At 41.7% G+C, this 15,225-nt stretch overlaps 1 protein-coding gene across 1 annotated transcript in view; it reads left to right on the top strand.

Annotated features, from left to right (window-relative positions):
* col2a1b (collagen, type II, alpha 1b) overlaps window positions 1-15,225 on the top strand; it is a 36,302-nt gene extending 21,077 nt beyond the window's left edge. Inside the window, exons 26-54 of the mRNA XM_079578930.1 lie at window positions 336-389; window positions 1,420-1,518; window positions 1,605-1,658; window positions 1,818-1,871; window positions 2,153-2,206; window positions 2,685-2,738; window positions 2,816-2,860; window positions 2,937-3,035; window positions 4,999-5,106; window positions 5,204-5,257; window positions 5,391-5,444; window positions 6,187-6,240; window positions 6,327-6,380; window positions 6,522-6,629; window positions 6,740-6,793; window positions 6,903-6,956; window positions 7,249-7,410; window positions 8,620-8,727; window positions 10,363-10,470; window positions 10,727-10,780; window positions 10,892-10,999; window positions 11,269-11,322; window positions 12,268-12,375; window positions 12,587-12,640; window positions 12,756-12,863; window positions 13,036-13,327; window positions 13,459-13,646; window positions 13,745-13,987; window positions 14,596-15,225. Of these exons, the coding sequence (XP_079435056.1) occupies window positions 336-389; window positions 1,420-1,518; window positions 1,605-1,658; window positions 1,818-1,871; window positions 2,153-2,206; window positions 2,685-2,738; window positions 2,816-2,860; window positions 2,937-3,035; window positions 4,999-5,106; window positions 5,204-5,257; window positions 5,391-5,444; window positions 6,187-6,240; window positions 6,327-6,380; window positions 6,522-6,629; window positions 6,740-6,793; window positions 6,903-6,956; window positions 7,249-7,410; window positions 8,620-8,727; window positions 10,363-10,470; window positions 10,727-10,780; window positions 10,892-10,999; window positions 11,269-11,322; window positions 12,268-12,375; window positions 12,587-12,640; window positions 12,756-12,863; window positions 13,036-13,327; window positions 13,459-13,646; window positions 13,745-13,987; window positions 14,596-14,742 (2,787 nt within the window). The 3' untranslated portion in view covers window positions 14,743-15,225. The remainder of the gene's footprint in view (window positions 1-335; window positions 390-1,419; window positions 1,519-1,604; window positions 1,659-1,817; window positions 1,872-2,152; window positions 2,207-2,684; window positions 2,739-2,815; window positions 2,861-2,936; window positions 3,036-4,998; window positions 5,107-5,203; window positions 5,258-5,390; window positions 5,445-6,186; window positions 6,241-6,326; window positions 6,381-6,521; window positions 6,630-6,739; window positions 6,794-6,902; window positions 6,957-7,248; window positions 7,411-8,619; window positions 8,728-10,362; window positions 10,471-10,726; window positions 10,781-10,891; window positions 11,000-11,268; window positions 11,323-12,267; window positions 12,376-12,586; window positions 12,641-12,755; window positions 12,864-13,035; window positions 13,328-13,458; window positions 13,647-13,744; window positions 13,988-14,595) is intronic.

The raw sequence follows: 15,225 nt of genomic DNA, 5'->3' as shown, positions 1-15,225 counted from the left end.
CTGGAAAAACCTTGATTGATTTGCACAGATTTTAAAGTGAGCTGCTTATGTAAATTTACAACATTCTTTGATTTTACTTAAGATTTGAAGTTGTTGATTTTGTCGACAGCAAACCACAGGTACTGCGTTTTTACTATTATGTAAAAACCTCTAATTTGCCCTGCTCCGTTTGTCAGATCCTACATATTAAATCTTTCACACATGTTGAAATATTCCTGTTGCACATATGGCCAATCAGAGGCGTGATTCCGATTTGCCACATTGCAATATGTTTTCACATTCACGTATCGCCTCCATGCATAAATATGTCTGTTGACTCCGATTTTTTCATACAGGGTTTAACTGGACGTCCTGGTGATGCTGGTCCTCAAGGCAAAGGGGGACCCTCTGTAAGTGCAGTTGTTTGTTTTATTGAAAATACAATTGTGTCTCCAAGTGTGGGCTGAACTATAAAATTATCACAACTTGTATCTCATTAGTGGATCGTAAAAGTGCAGAACATTTATGAACAATTATCATGCAGGGCTGGTCCTGGTTTAGGAAAGTGAGAGCATCCCAAATGGATTTCTTCACTTATCAAAATGGGTTTGTCGCACACGCTGTTTCGGAGCACCTCTTGGGGCTGAATCTCTGAGATGGTTTCATGATTTTGATGATAACTATTAACCCCAAAGTGGACCTTATGCTTTCAGGCAAGTCGAGAATGTAGGGCATCGGAAATATGCTTTATGAAATTTTATCAACTGGCAACACATGGAGACTTGGATTTATTCTACAGGTCATTTATTGAGGCAGTTTTATCTTTTTGTCCGCGATCTTTCTGTTCAGAGTCAGTTCAGTCTTGTTTGAACAGAGCTGTGTGTAAAATCTTACTGATTTTTACAGGACAATAAAACTGAGTTGAGTTGATAATAAACTGGTTGCATTCTCGTAACATACAACAGTCTATGCAGCCCATAAGCCCCCAGAAACATTAATGGTAGGTGAAAGATGTTTCTTCTTCTTCAGTTTATCCACATGAAACAGACAGAGGATTTATCTTATATTATTCTCAAACGCTTAGTGCACATAGAATGAAATATCACATGGAAGCAAAGGGAGGGCACGAAGGTGAGAGAGTTGAGCATCCTGACATCTAGACCTGGTCTGCATACTCTTCTCCTGCTTAAAGGCTGCACACTGAAGAGAAGTGTGATGGGTGGGTGGGATCACCTGCCATTCTGAAGGCTTTGTGGGTGAAACGGGTGGAGTAAATGCCCTGAATGGAGGGTAGAGGGGCACCGATGATCTTCTCAGTTGCTCTCACTGTGAGCAGGAACATTTAACAATGGTTGCAGGTTGTTGTCAGAATGTTCAGTACATACAACAGGTGTCCTATAATGGAGGTTTTATTGAGTAAAAGTCTGACTCTCTCTTTAGGGGGGTGCTGGTGAGGACGGTCGCCCTGGCCCTCCTGGTCCTCAAGGAACGCGGGGGCAGCCTGGTGTCATGGGATTCCCTGGACCCAAAGGAGCAACAGTGAGTAAAGTGTTGCATCTTGAAACTTGCATTGTACTTTCTACTTACATTATGAATCTTGCCTAAACATCTCATGTGTTGTTTAGGGTGAACCTGGCAAGTCTGGAGACAAAGGACTGGGTGGAGCACCTGGTCTAAGAGTGAGTAAATCAAACTGTAAATGAGCTTGTCAATAATGTACCTCTATAGCTGCTTATTGTCGACCGTTAGTACATTCTCACATATGCAGCACTGACAAAGAGCTTCAATATTAATCAGATGTCTGCAAAGTTAATAATATCAGTTTGGTTTTTCCTCAGGGTTTGCCAGGCAAAGATGGAGAGACGGGCGCTGCTGGACCCCCTGGCCCAGCTGTATGTATCTCTATCTCCTGATCCAACTCTTCTGATATCATCTATGCCTCTTCTCCCTCCCTCCGTTTTTTAATTTATCACACCCATCATTGTACTGCAGATGTGTCTGGATGAAAGTCTTCACTAATGGGATTTCACACCAAATTATGTTTATTGTGTCACATTACGGTAGTCAAGCAAAAAGTAGCATAAAAATACCCAATAACTAGAACTTCACTGTATACTGTATGATTGACAAATCTGTTGTGTACAAATGGTTGTTATTTTTATGACTCATGTAGGGCTCCGCTGGAGAGAGAGGGGAGCAGGGACAGCCTGGTCCCCATGGTTTCCAGGTGAGTTAAACAGAAGTAAATGATCAGCATTTTGCTGCTCTTTAATTCTTTTTATATATTCCGTTTGTAAGTATTTTACTTAACGGCATAGTGATACCATGATAAAAATGTAATATGGTAATTACGGTAAGTAGCACATGGAAGCATGTTACGCATCTGTCATTGTACTTTATTTTCTGTTAGTAGATCATTGGTAAAACCCTCACACAATATAAAGACTTTAAGTGACCATGGTTATTTATGTGTTTATTTTTTTAATAATATAGAAACAGGGTTGCAAAATGTTAGTCCATCGTTATCCATGTTTCTATTCTATTTTCATCCTATTATCCTGTTATTATGTAGTTTCTGTGCTGTTAAGAAAAGTGTGTTTGTTCTACATTTACCATAACTCAGATGCTTATAATTATTATTATTATGAACTTGGTATTGCTTTCATTATGCCATATATTTTAACGTTATATGTTTCTTTGCACAGGGTCTACCTGGACCTCCTGGTCCGCCTGGTGAGGGAGGAAAACCCGGAGACATGGTTTGTTTTCTTATTGTTTAATCAATTTCTTTTCACAAGAAAAAAAGGTTTTGAAAATGTTTGTACTTCTGTTTTAGGGTGTTCCTGGAGAGGCTGGAGCTTCCGGTGCCACTGGACCCAGAGTAAGATCATGCTTCTGTTCACCTTTTTGTCAGTGGTGGTCCGGCACATCCTCATGGCCACTATGTTTCTGTTCAGGGCGAGCGAGGATTTCCCGGGGAGAGAGGTGCAGCTGGACCACAGGGTCTGCAGGGGCCCCGAGGTTTGCCTGGAACTCCCGGAACAGACGGTCCTAAGGTAAGTCCCAAAACGTATTTATTACTTATACTTAACATGGTATACGTAAATGGCACTTGACTTGGGCAGAGATTATACAATCTGTCAAAGAGAAGTGAAGCACTTAGAACACTTGCTATACAACAAGAAGGTCCTGGGTTTGATTCCTGGACGGGACAGGGCCTTTTTGTGTGGAGTTTGCATGTGCTCTCTGCAGTAGCTACATGGGTCCTCTTTGTGCGTTGGTTACGTGAATCCCGAACCATCAAAAAGACATACAATAGGTTCCATTCTGGGTGCAAGGACTCCAATGAAAAAGTGAGACAAACATTGCAGTACAATGAGCCGTATTTCACTGGATTGAAACTGGTTATTATTAGCTGTACCTTTGCCAGAACCCATACTACTGCTTTCCCATTATCACTCCCTTCAGGTCACTCAGTACGAATTCAGCCGCGCACTGCGCTGCTTATCAGCCACGGACAAATTTTAGCCATCGGAGTAATTCACCGCCACACGACAGGGACAGAAAGGCCTCAAAGTGGCAGCTATCCCCACTTTAGCTTTACTATCTGCTGAGATTTTAATCCCTGTTCATAGGTTGTCTTCCCTTAAGGTCAGACAGGCGCAGAGATAGAGGTAGGGATTAGAGATCAGACATAGCCGCAGTAGCGAAGGTGATGGAGTAGGATAAGTCAGCATTTGGAGAAGGGTGAACTGGCGATGGGAGTTGATTTTCTGATGGTTGCTTATGATAAAAAGCAGTTGTATTGTGAGGGTGCGGTGACATTTAGGAGATAGCAGGGCACTTGGTGTGTGTTTCCGATGTCTAGAAATACTAATACTTGAAAAGAAGGTTTTGATGAATTCCATTTATCTGTGAGAAGCTCAGAAAATTTGCATAAAAATGTTAGATGTTTTCTCAAATAAAAGGGTTGTTATTATAAGGATAAAGAGGAAGCTACGGTTTGCATTAGCAATTTTATTATCAATGTTTTACCCATGGGAAAAGTAAGTGCATTTACAAGACAATCCACAACTACTATCGGAAAGGTTTCTAAAAATCAAACTCAAGACATTAACATGTGAAAATCATCAAGACAAAGAGGGAAAAAAGGAGAAATGTGTTTTCAAATCCACTTTGCCTGTGAAAATACACTGATAATGAGACTCATATTGAACCATCAGTTGACCTCCTAACCCCGACTTAGCCAAGTGCATTTTCTCCAGTTCAGCTTTACCCAAATCTAAAATGTTACAGCTTAGAGGCCAGAGTAACGCCTCATTTGAAAGCTAAGACCTCCAAACCTTTGTCAAATTTTTTTGCCACATTTTTGTTGTGTTTTCATCACACGTTTTTGTCACTTTTTCGTCTCTTTATTGTCACTTTTCTGTTACTCTTCTGTTGCTCTTTTGTGGCTTTATTGTTGCATTTTTGTGGCTTTTCATCCTCGGTTTTGTCTCATTTTGACACTTTTTTCAAGGGGCTTTTAGACTTGGGTAAAGCCAAACTGGAGAAAATGTGCTCGGTTCAGGTGGGGGTTAAGAGATGAAGAAACAGCTTTACACACAGCTTTTGAAAATGCTCTGCACTTGAATGTTTTTCAAATCGCATTACAATACAGTTTTCTCACCATTTTGCCCTTCGTCCTTTTTGTCTTAGTAACATTATCATAAGAGTGTATTTTAATGTGCCTGCTTGTCTATAAAATATGTAACTATCCCAAAGCTTCTTTTAGGCAGGTCAAGTAAGGAACGCATCATCAATTGGGTGAAACTTACCCATCTATTAAAAGCTATGCAAATCAAAACGTTTTATCCAAGACAATATTCACGAAATCAAAAGTAAAACAAAACCAGCTTGAGTCGGTGTCACAGACTTTGTTCACTGTTTTTGTACCAGTCTGAGAATTGAAACTGTACAGACAAACGGCTTCCCACTGTTATGTTAATGGTACCTCATTTATTTGCTCTCTATAAATAGGGATCCATTGGACCCGGTGGTGCCGCAGGAGCTCAGGGACCTCCTGGTCTGCAAGGCATGCCTGGAGAGAGAGGAGGAGCTGGCATTCCTGGACCCAAGGGAGACAGGGTGAGTCATGATGAGCATCACTCCACCGCGTGCAAAATGTCTGTATGCCACAGCTTCAGTCAGGTTCATAACAGTGGCTAATGTCTCTCCTCCACAGGGCGATTTGGGAGAGAAAGGACCTGAGGGTGCGGCTGGTAAAGACGGTGCTAGAGTAAGTCTAAGACATAACCCAAAGTCCAATGGTTTTAGTTTGTTAAAGTGATTATTGTATTTTGACAACTATGTTATTAAGTTTCCCACACATTTTAGTGTACAAACTATCTAACCTATTTTTGCTCTGATAGGGTCTCACAGGTCCTATAGGTCCTAATGGCCCCTCTGGTCCCAATGGTGAGAAGGTATGTACCTGTATAAGACATAGCCGTTTCAGTTTCAACCTCAGTTTTACATGAACATCATTCACCTATATTTTGTCAACTGCTGCAGAGTCACTAATTGTCTTGTAATTAGCTAGTAGTAAGGCTGGACCATTTTATACCCATGTATTTTTAGAGCAGAAATGGCTTTTTGATTTCACAATATGATTTGCACTGAAGCAGGTACTGACAGACTGAGAGCGCAGTTAATGCTGTGATAACACTCAGACCAGCGTGAGCTTCAGACCCTTTTAAAACTCCAGTAAACACAGAAAGAGGATTGTGTTACTGGTGAATGAAGCTGTCCTCCAGTCAGTTGGACCTGTCGCGGATGGAGACTCTGCAATTTTCTCTCTGAAGCAGGACTGAAGAGGCTTTGAGTTGGCTTGGTATCTCCCTGTGACGTATCTGCTCTGCCCCTGGAAAGCTGGTCGAACGGGCCCTGTCCAGATCATTGTTGAGACAAAGCGCGGTGTCTTAGTCCACTAAAAAGAACGCAGTTCAGCTTGGTCCAAAGTTTGATAAGATGGTCTCTACAGTTGTTGTTTTTTGAACATGTAGTTTTGCAAACTCAGGTCCAGCAAAAATTGTCAACGTAGACGTGAAGAAAATCACAAACATTCAGATGCACAAAAGCACCACAATTCATGAGACAAAAGAATCAATGTCACACAGAAAAGTACATCTATGTAGTGTTATATTATTAACCCACACTCTCTACCAGGGTGAATCTGGTCCCGCTGGTCCTTCTGGAGCTCCTGGTACCCGCGGTGCTCCTGTACGTATTTTCCTCAATAATCAAGCCTGGCATTGTACATTTACGGTCCTGAAAGACTTTTCATCGACATGATTGGTCTTTTCTAGGGAGACAGAGGTGAGACTGGACCTAATGGGCCTGCTGGATTTGCTGGACCTCCTGTAAGTAACATAAAAAGAATGACTTCATGCTGGCAATACTGTCTACTGTATTACTAATACTGACTACACAATGAAGGGTACTTTTGTCGATGTTTCCTTAGGTGGCGCATTTGCTTTAATAAAATGATTGTTTTCTCTTAGGGTGTAGATGGTCAACCTGGGATTAAGGGCGAACAGGGAGAGGGAGGACAGAAGGGCGACGCTGGTGCCCCTGGACCCCAGGGACCATCTGGTGCCCCTGGTCCTGCTGTAAGTGTGGCACACAATACCCTGATGCATAGTTTGTTTCATTCAAAAATGTGTTGCCTGCATGTTATTGTATATGATTTCTGGCCACTGAAGTTACTATTCTCTTCAAGGGTCCCACTGGAGTTACTGGACCTAAAGGAGCTCGCGGTGCTCAAGGGCCTCCTGTAAGTTTGTAAATGTATAGTTTTGTTTTTTTACAAAGCCGTAAACACATCTAATCTGTCTTTAAATAATGAAAAACAAACATCAGTGTGTTTTTTCCTTGCCTTTCAGGGTGCCACTGGTTTCCCTGGAGCTGCTGGACGTGTTGGACCTCCTGGCCCCAATGTAAGCTCCACTCAGACGATGGCACCTTTAAGATTACCGGCCTTGATGTAGTGTTTGATGATCAAAGCGCAGGTGTAGACAGACACATAGAGCGACAGCTAGTTAATTTATACATGGAAATGTTTGTTCATGGCAGTCTTCTTTGTTGTTGTGCCACGTTTCTAATTACAAATGTCTCTGTTGGAGTGAATATAAATGACATTTTACACATTTACCAAAAATAATAACAAGACTTCTTTTCTAAGCTTTTCAGCTTTCAGTATCTTGAACAGTATTTCTTATGTTGCTTTAGGGGAACCCTGGCCCCGCGGGACCCGCTGGCCCTCCTGGTAAAGACGGGCCAAAGGGAGTGAGAGGAGACGGGGGTCCCCCAGGTCGTCAGGGAGACGCCGGGCTCCGTGGTCCTGCTGGTCCATCTGGAGAGAAGGGTGATGCTGGAGAAGATGGGCCTCCTGTAAGTATCACAACTATAATTTGGAGAATTACTGGCAAACTGGACAAAATGTGATTATGTAGTCTAGAACGGTGGTCCTCCATAGGTGTAACATTGTGACCAAGATAAGAACATTGATTCTAACTCATAAAACACTGCACCCGACCCACCCATTGAGAACCACTGGTCAAAAAACTAGGACAATAGGATTTGTTTGTGTGTTTTGTGAGGTAATCATGCAGTTACCTTCACTGCATTTGAAAATTAACAATCTGTTAATTTATTGTTGTTCAGGCAGATAAATTTTGTCTGTAGTTTTAGTTACCATTTATCAAGAACTTTACTGTTTACCTCCAACAACTGTGTTTGTTTGTTTGAGTGTAATAATGTTTTGCTAATACTATGTTTCTGTGATTTTAGACACAGCAGATCTCTTGCATATATTTTAAATACCTATAATGTAGTTTGATACTGCTACATTGTCGGTCAAACAATGCCTCTGGTACAATGGCCTAAAATCACCTCACTCCTGTAAATCTTATTCAGTCTGTGTAATGCAATAACCTCCTAACACAAAGTTGTGATCCAAAATCTAATCTGGGGCGCTCTGGTGCCGGCCCTGGCCTCTGTGGGGGTGTGAACGTAGACGTGTACGATCCAGCTATAAAACCATTAAATGTGTTTGTTTTGTCATTTGTGCATCGACAGTTCTGTAGGTCTGTCAGGGCTAAGAGCCACTTTCAGCAATTATAGGGCACAGCCGAACACGGTCTCCATCAGTGTCCATCACTGCAGAGCAGCCCTGACACCGGGATGACAGCCTACTGTACACACACATATATTACCAGTGCTATCAAATGATGTACCACAGCAGTTGATACATCAAACAAAACAACACAATGGCCATGTCCTGCCACAAATATGAGAAATCATCCCTTCAGAGCTGATTGTTTGAGTCTTGGTGAATGTCAGGGAGGTTGTTGGGTGTTTTTCTGTTGCACCACTGAACAGGCGGCAGAATGTCCTGTTTCTGTCACATTGTATCAGAGCTGATATGTTTCTCTAAAACTTGAAAAATCACAGGTGAGAGAACTGACATGACTGTCCATGACATGAAAGCAACTTTACCTGGTCAAATACATCATCTGTATTATGATAAAATATATAATATAATTGGAATAGCATTTGTGATTACTGATTTGCGAACACATTGTGCTCTTCCTCTTCCAGGGCCCCGATGGTCCCTCTGGTCCTCAGGGACTGGCTGGACAGCGTGGTATTGTTGGTCTGCCCGGACAACGTGGAGAGAGAGGTTTCCCTGGTCTGCCTGGGCCATCTGTGAGTGTCCAATGTTTGCCTGTTGTAGTGAACATTGCAATCACTTCAATACTGTGTTAATTATTAAGGTGGGATAATCTTTTTGTGATGTGTCAAGATACGTTTTTGCCATATCATATTGTACGATTTTGAAAGCTGCAATACTTAAATTATGCATAATGAGGCTGCACTTTCACAGCCAGTAGTGAGTGAACGTGATTAGATAAAAACAGGCAAATGTGAGCATAGTTTTATCAGAGTTTTCAAAATGTTTTACCAAATGTCAGATTGATTTTTGGTTTATAACTTTCAGAAAGCATTAAGTTATGACACTAAAATAATTTACTGTAACAGCTAAGCACACAGAAAGGCTCCCCAACTCCTGTCATACTATTTGAGCCTGAATGACTCATGCCCTCCTGCCTGGCTCATTGGGCATGTCCTTACCATTCATTATTAATCAGGGCACATGAGATGGAAAAGATATTTTTGATGCCAAAATTGGCTTGTCTCAAACTGGGTCTTTTCCAATGCCAGTCGAGTGAGCTTCGTAGCTGACCTTGTTCTAAAAAATTCAAATACAGTTGTTTTGCGGTTTTATTTTGTTTTCGTTCTGTACTTTGGGTCTAGTATTAGCAGAAAGGGACGTGAGCAATTTGGGACATTAAATATTAGATTTCTCCACCACATTTATAATAAATAATATTTCAATCTCCACAGATGGTTTACTTAAACTTGTACTTATGGACATTACATCTAATCCAAACTGATAATTGGGTGTGGTGACCCCTGGTTCACCCAATTTCAGTCCCCCATTTGCATTAAAACTCAGTCAGATGCTCCTGTGACTGTGCACTTTTGGTGACAAACATGTCAATGCTACACAATCACTGATGTAATTTAATTTTTTTCAGTATCATTTGACGGATAAATGTGTGCTAAGAGTAATTGAAAGGATGTTTTTAAAACTGCTAATAAACCTGAGCAGAGGAAGCATGGGCTAATTGATTTTAGATGAGTATTTAATTTGTTTGGTTATTACATCAGGTGCTATCTTTGATGTGCTCCGTTCTAAAAATAAACCTTTACAAGGTGCTTCACCGACTTTATTAGCGGATAGTGAACTAAGGCTACAGCTGACAGAGAATTTACGGAACTGGCTTCTCTCAATTAATACTCAGAATAATGAAGATGAAGTCAGGCTAACAGACGAACATAACTGATATATAATTGATCAATGCAGTAAATTAGGTAATGACACTTCTAAAGGGGAACAACCTAAAAGGAGAGAAAAGACTACAGAGAAACTAATGCTTTGACAGGAGCCACTTATTGTTTTGATTGACCAGAAAGGAAACCATGTTGGATGAGTTTAAGCAAACCTTTGCTTAAATATGTACATTTTATTGTATGGCAGTTTATTGTGAGTTGCTTTTGCTTATAAATGATGTGACACCACTTGCCCTAATAAGGGAAAAAAGTAAATAAATAAGAAATATGTAAATGAAATACATTATATACATACATTAATAATGTCTTTCAGTGTTTTAACTTGTGGTAGGTGCTGCTTTGAGGTCTTTGCTCTCACACTTAATCGAAACGATTGTACAGAATCATGTCTTGTATTATTGAAAGTGTTTTATCTTGTCTTCATAGGGAGAGCCTGGAAAGCAGGGAGCCGCGGGTGGAGCTGGAGACCGTGGACCTCCTGGACCGGTCGGATCTCCTGGACTAACTGGACCTGCTGGAGAACCTGGCAGAGAGGTCAGACACAGCAGCACATTGATCTCTGTTCATGTCTTAAACTTATAATAATATTTCCTTTTCAAGAATGACAGTTGTGTAAATCTCATGCTAATTGAGATGTGCGGTTTTGTAATGCATATATTCTACTCAGTGAACACAGCACTGTGTGTCAGCTGAACTGACTTCATTATGCTGCCCATCAGTATTCAGTGGGACATCTGCTTTAGAAGAAGAGGGAGCTGTTAACATAAATTATTGTTGTGCCATCTCGCAGGGCAACCCGGGATCTGATGGGCCTCCTGGTAGAGATGGTTCTGCTGGAGTTAAGGTAAATTATTACATTTATATTTTCAAGTATAAATTAATTAGACGTGTATTTTGTTGTTAATACTTGTTATTCAAATGTAGATCCTATAACATATGCAGTAAATGTTTGTAGGGTGACCGTGGCAACACTGGCCCGGCTGGTGCTCCTGGTGCTCCCGGTGCCCTGGGTGCTTCAGGTCCAGTTGGTCCCACTGGAAAACAGGGAGACAGAGGGGAGGCTGTAAGTACCACTTGTTGTCTGTCTGAGCTATGAAGTATGCTAACCATTATAAATAAATTATTACTTTTAGTCTAAAGTGCATGATATACCACATGTCAGTAGCTTCTTGGCGTCAACACTCAAACGTTTCCTTCCACAAGATTCCTGTCTCTATGTCACCAAATTATCTTCTATAAAAGTGCAGATTTAATTGATTTAGTTGAATTCTCTGAACAATGAAAGTCTTTTTGCTTATGTTGTTTTAATATCTGACTTTGTTGTGTTCTTAGGGAGCGCAAGGACCTGCTGGACCTTCCGGGCCTGCTGGAGCAAGAGGAATGCCTGTGAGTATCTTTACAGACACTCAAGTGCAGGATCAAAAATGTATGAGATTCTCAGAAGCGAGACAGATTTGGTGCATGTATATATATTTTGATGGAAAGTTAAGCCCTGAAGCTCTCCTCTATTTTATTATCAGACACAGCTCCTAAAGCTTTGTTGATTGTATTTACAATGAGATATTATCTGAAATGCAACACAAATACAGCCACTGGGCATAGTGCAGTGTTTTTCAACCTTTGTTGAGCCAAGGCACATTTTTTTCATTTAAATAATCACGAGGCACCACCAGCAGAAAATATTCTCATCAAAGTGTCTTGGCTAGGAACGCCGTATAGTCTCACTAGCCACAATGCCTCAATACATCACTAATTCTCTTGTCTCAAAGAAATTAACTACCTGATATGGAAGAGTATAATATGGTTACTCTGCCGATCACTAGACGGCATCGACACCTGAAAACGGTACATTGTTTGTGGATAATAATGCATTTGATTAAAAAAAAAAACAACTAGGTGAGATCGGATAATTTCCCAAGGCACACCAGACAATATCTCACGGCACACTAGTGTGCCACGGCACAGTGGTTGAAAAACACTGGCATAGTGTACGGCAGGTGTCTGGCAAACCATTTTCACCCGGCGAATTACTTTTATGCATAAAAGCTCAGAGAGCTACAGTACTAATAATTCAAAGACACGTGTGTGACAGTGCAACTTCAGAGGAGTTGCCAAGATGATATTTCAAAGAAAATGACTTGGGTTTTGTCCTTATACTTTACTATATGGACTCAAACGTGTTCATCATATTCAGAACAAAAAGAAAATGCATCTAAAATGTGATCATCATCAAGCGCATGTGGGAATGTGGAAAGTCTTTGGCGAGATAGCTAAAGGAGCAGGTTGGAGATCCCTAGTGTACTGTATTTGATTATGCTGATGTGTTTGTAGGGACCTCAAGGCCCTCGTGGTGACAAGGGTGAAGGTGGAGACGGTGGAGAGAGAGGACAGAAAGGACACAGAGGATTCACTGGTCTGCAGGGTCTGCCTGGACCTCCGGTAAGAATTAATGTGTCCATTCTGTTAAGTACGCAGTGAAGTTTATTCTAGACATTTCCTCTGTTGAGCAGAACCCAAACTAAAGGGAAATAAAACAGTTTTCCTTGAATTTTATTAAATGACTGTGAGCTCTGTGTTTGCTGCTCCTTCTCATTTCGTGCAGTTGCAAAGCTTTTCCTTCCCATCATTAGAATACATTGTGTTTTTCTAGGGTCAAGCTGGAGACCAGGGTGCCACAGGACCTTCTGGGCCTTCCGGACAAAGAGTAAGTTCTGCATCCAAATGTCCAAATGTGGGCTCTGTATTCATTTGTCATTTTTGTTTGTTTTTGTCCCTGCGCAGCATTCTCCTTGATATATATTTCTCCATATGTTTTGTAGGGACCACCAGGACCTGTTGGCCCAGCTGGAAAAGATGGTGCATATGGTCTCCCTGGACCTAATGGACCCCCTGGACCACGTGGACGCACTGGAGACTCCGGTCCTGCTGTAAATATTCCATAAATACAGTACATGCCACTTTTTTATCTGTGGGCTGGAATCATGCCCGAGATGTGACTGTTATATCAAAGTGATGACATCCACAAAACTTTCTTCTTTAGTTTGTTCTAAAACAAAACGTCTTTCGACAGATTGTTCTATAACATATGTTGCTTTTCAGGGACCTCCAGGAAACCCTGGCCCCGCTGGCCCTCCCGGACCCCCTGGCCCTGGCATTGACATGTCTGCTTTTGCCGGTCTGGGTCAGACTGACAAGGGTCCTGATCCTCTCAGATACATGAGGGCCGACCAGGCAGCAGCAGGAAACCTGCGTCAACACGATGCTGAGGTCGACGCCACTCTCAAATCCCTCAACAACCAGATTGAGAACATTCGCAGCCCAGAGGGTTCCAAAAAGAACCCGGCCCGCACATGTCGAGACCTGAAACTCTGCCATCCTGACTGGAAGAGTGGTGAGTGACCCTGTCAGGGACTGATAAAATACAGCCACCCATAGCCTGTGGATTGGATTATTTTATAATCAAGGAATAACAAAAATATGATTCTTTTTTAACCATGTGAAAAATCTTGTTTTTCTTACAAGGTGAGTACTGGATCGATCCCAATCAAGGTTGCACAGTTGATGCAATCAAGGTCTTCTGCAACATGGAGACTGGAGAGTCCTGTGTGCACTCCAAACCGTCTAAGATTCCTCGCAAGAACTGGTGGTCCAGCAAGAGCAAGGAGCGCAAACACATCTGGTTTGGAGAGACAATGAACGGTGGATTCCATGTGAGTTGTGCCAAAATTACACACTTTACTTGAAGCTTGTCTTTGCTCTGTTTGGAAAGAGCTAGTAACTTCCTTTTTCCTGATTCCCTCTGATGCAGTTCAGCTATGGAGATGACAATCTGGCTCCAAACACGGCTGCCATTCAGATGACCTTCTTGAGGCTTCTGTCCACTGAGGCAGCCCAGAACCTCACATACCACTGTAAGAACAGTGTGGCCTACATGGACGCCTCAACAGGTAACTTGAAGAAGGCGGTGTTACTACAAGGCTCCAACGACGTGGAGATCAGAGCCGAGGGCAACAGCCGCTTCATGTACAGTGTGATGGAGGACGGATGTACGGTAAGAATAACATTTGTTTTCAAAGCCCTCATTTTTATCAACCTCTATGATTTGATTTGATTTGATTTGATGTGAAACCTAAAGCTAGCGCTCAATACACGATTGGTTATCTTATTGGAAGTAGAAAAATCAAGTCAAATGTTGTGGGACACAGTGTGAATGTCCCATCAATCTCATCTGAGCTGAAGCTAAGCAGGTTGGGCCTGGGTTTACAGTGGTCGGAGGGTGTGGTGGTGCAGATTGGCAGCTGTTCTTCAGTCAGTCTACTGTGGGACAGCTGTGGCTATAGGTGCAGCTTACCACTACCAAATATGAAGTGAATTAATTACTGTCCTTTGTGAATAGAATAAACAGAGGGACCAGTCCGACTGGCCTGGCTACTGAAAAAAATGATTTCCTTCCATAGTTAACTATTGTAGAGTAGGTTCTTTGTTAATAAACATGTGTTTTATGGCACTTGAAAGACATTAAGACATGCTCATGTTTTATCTGGTATGTAGGCTAGTAGTTGATGTGAAAAATGTGTTGTGGTGAGTGAAACTTTGGGAAAAGGTGTTTCAAAAACAGCTCAGTGACATGGTGGTGGTTTTTTTTTGTTTTTTTTACAGAAACACACAGGACAATGGGGCAAGACAGTGATCGAATACAGGTCGCAGAAAACATCTCGACTGCCACTTGTGGACATTGCCCCCATGGATATTGGGGGAGCAGACCAAGAGTTTGGAGTAGATGTTGGGCCAGTTTGCTTCTTGTAAAAAAGGAGCGATAGAACCGATAAAAAGTGGGAATAAAAGGTGAAAAAGGAGCATGCTTCAGTTAAAGGAGGGAAGAGGGAGAGAAAAAAAATCAAGACACTTTTTAAAATGGGACTTTTTTCTAAGTAAAAAGTGCTTTCTCATGATGAACTCCGTAGGAAATCTGCACTGAATGGCACCGGCAAATGTCATGTGTGATTCACACCATTGCTTCAGTAAATTCATCGACTCCGTGGACACCCAGCCCTTGTCATTTCTCCCTCCAGTTTACACACTGATTTATGAAAAGAGGACATATGAGAAGAAAAGGTCATATGGGAACACACCCGGGAGTTAGCTAATAAATGTTTCTGTTATTTATTTATTGTAAAGATTTGAGTCCCAGGTTTTTGGACAGAAGTTTTTATGCGACTTGTACCCACCCCATACATTCAATAACTGTATGAACCAAGTCCTTCTCATACATCTTCCTATTCAACCCTG

This window comes from Gobius niger (genome assembly GCF_951799975.1).
Source record: "Gobius niger genome assembly, chromosome: 20".
Lineage (NCBI taxonomy): Eukaryota > Metazoa > Chordata > Actinopteri > Gobiiformes > Gobiidae > Gobius > Gobius niger.
Note: the sequence above shows the minus strand (reverse complement) of the source record. Positions and strands in the feature narration are given on the sequence as shown.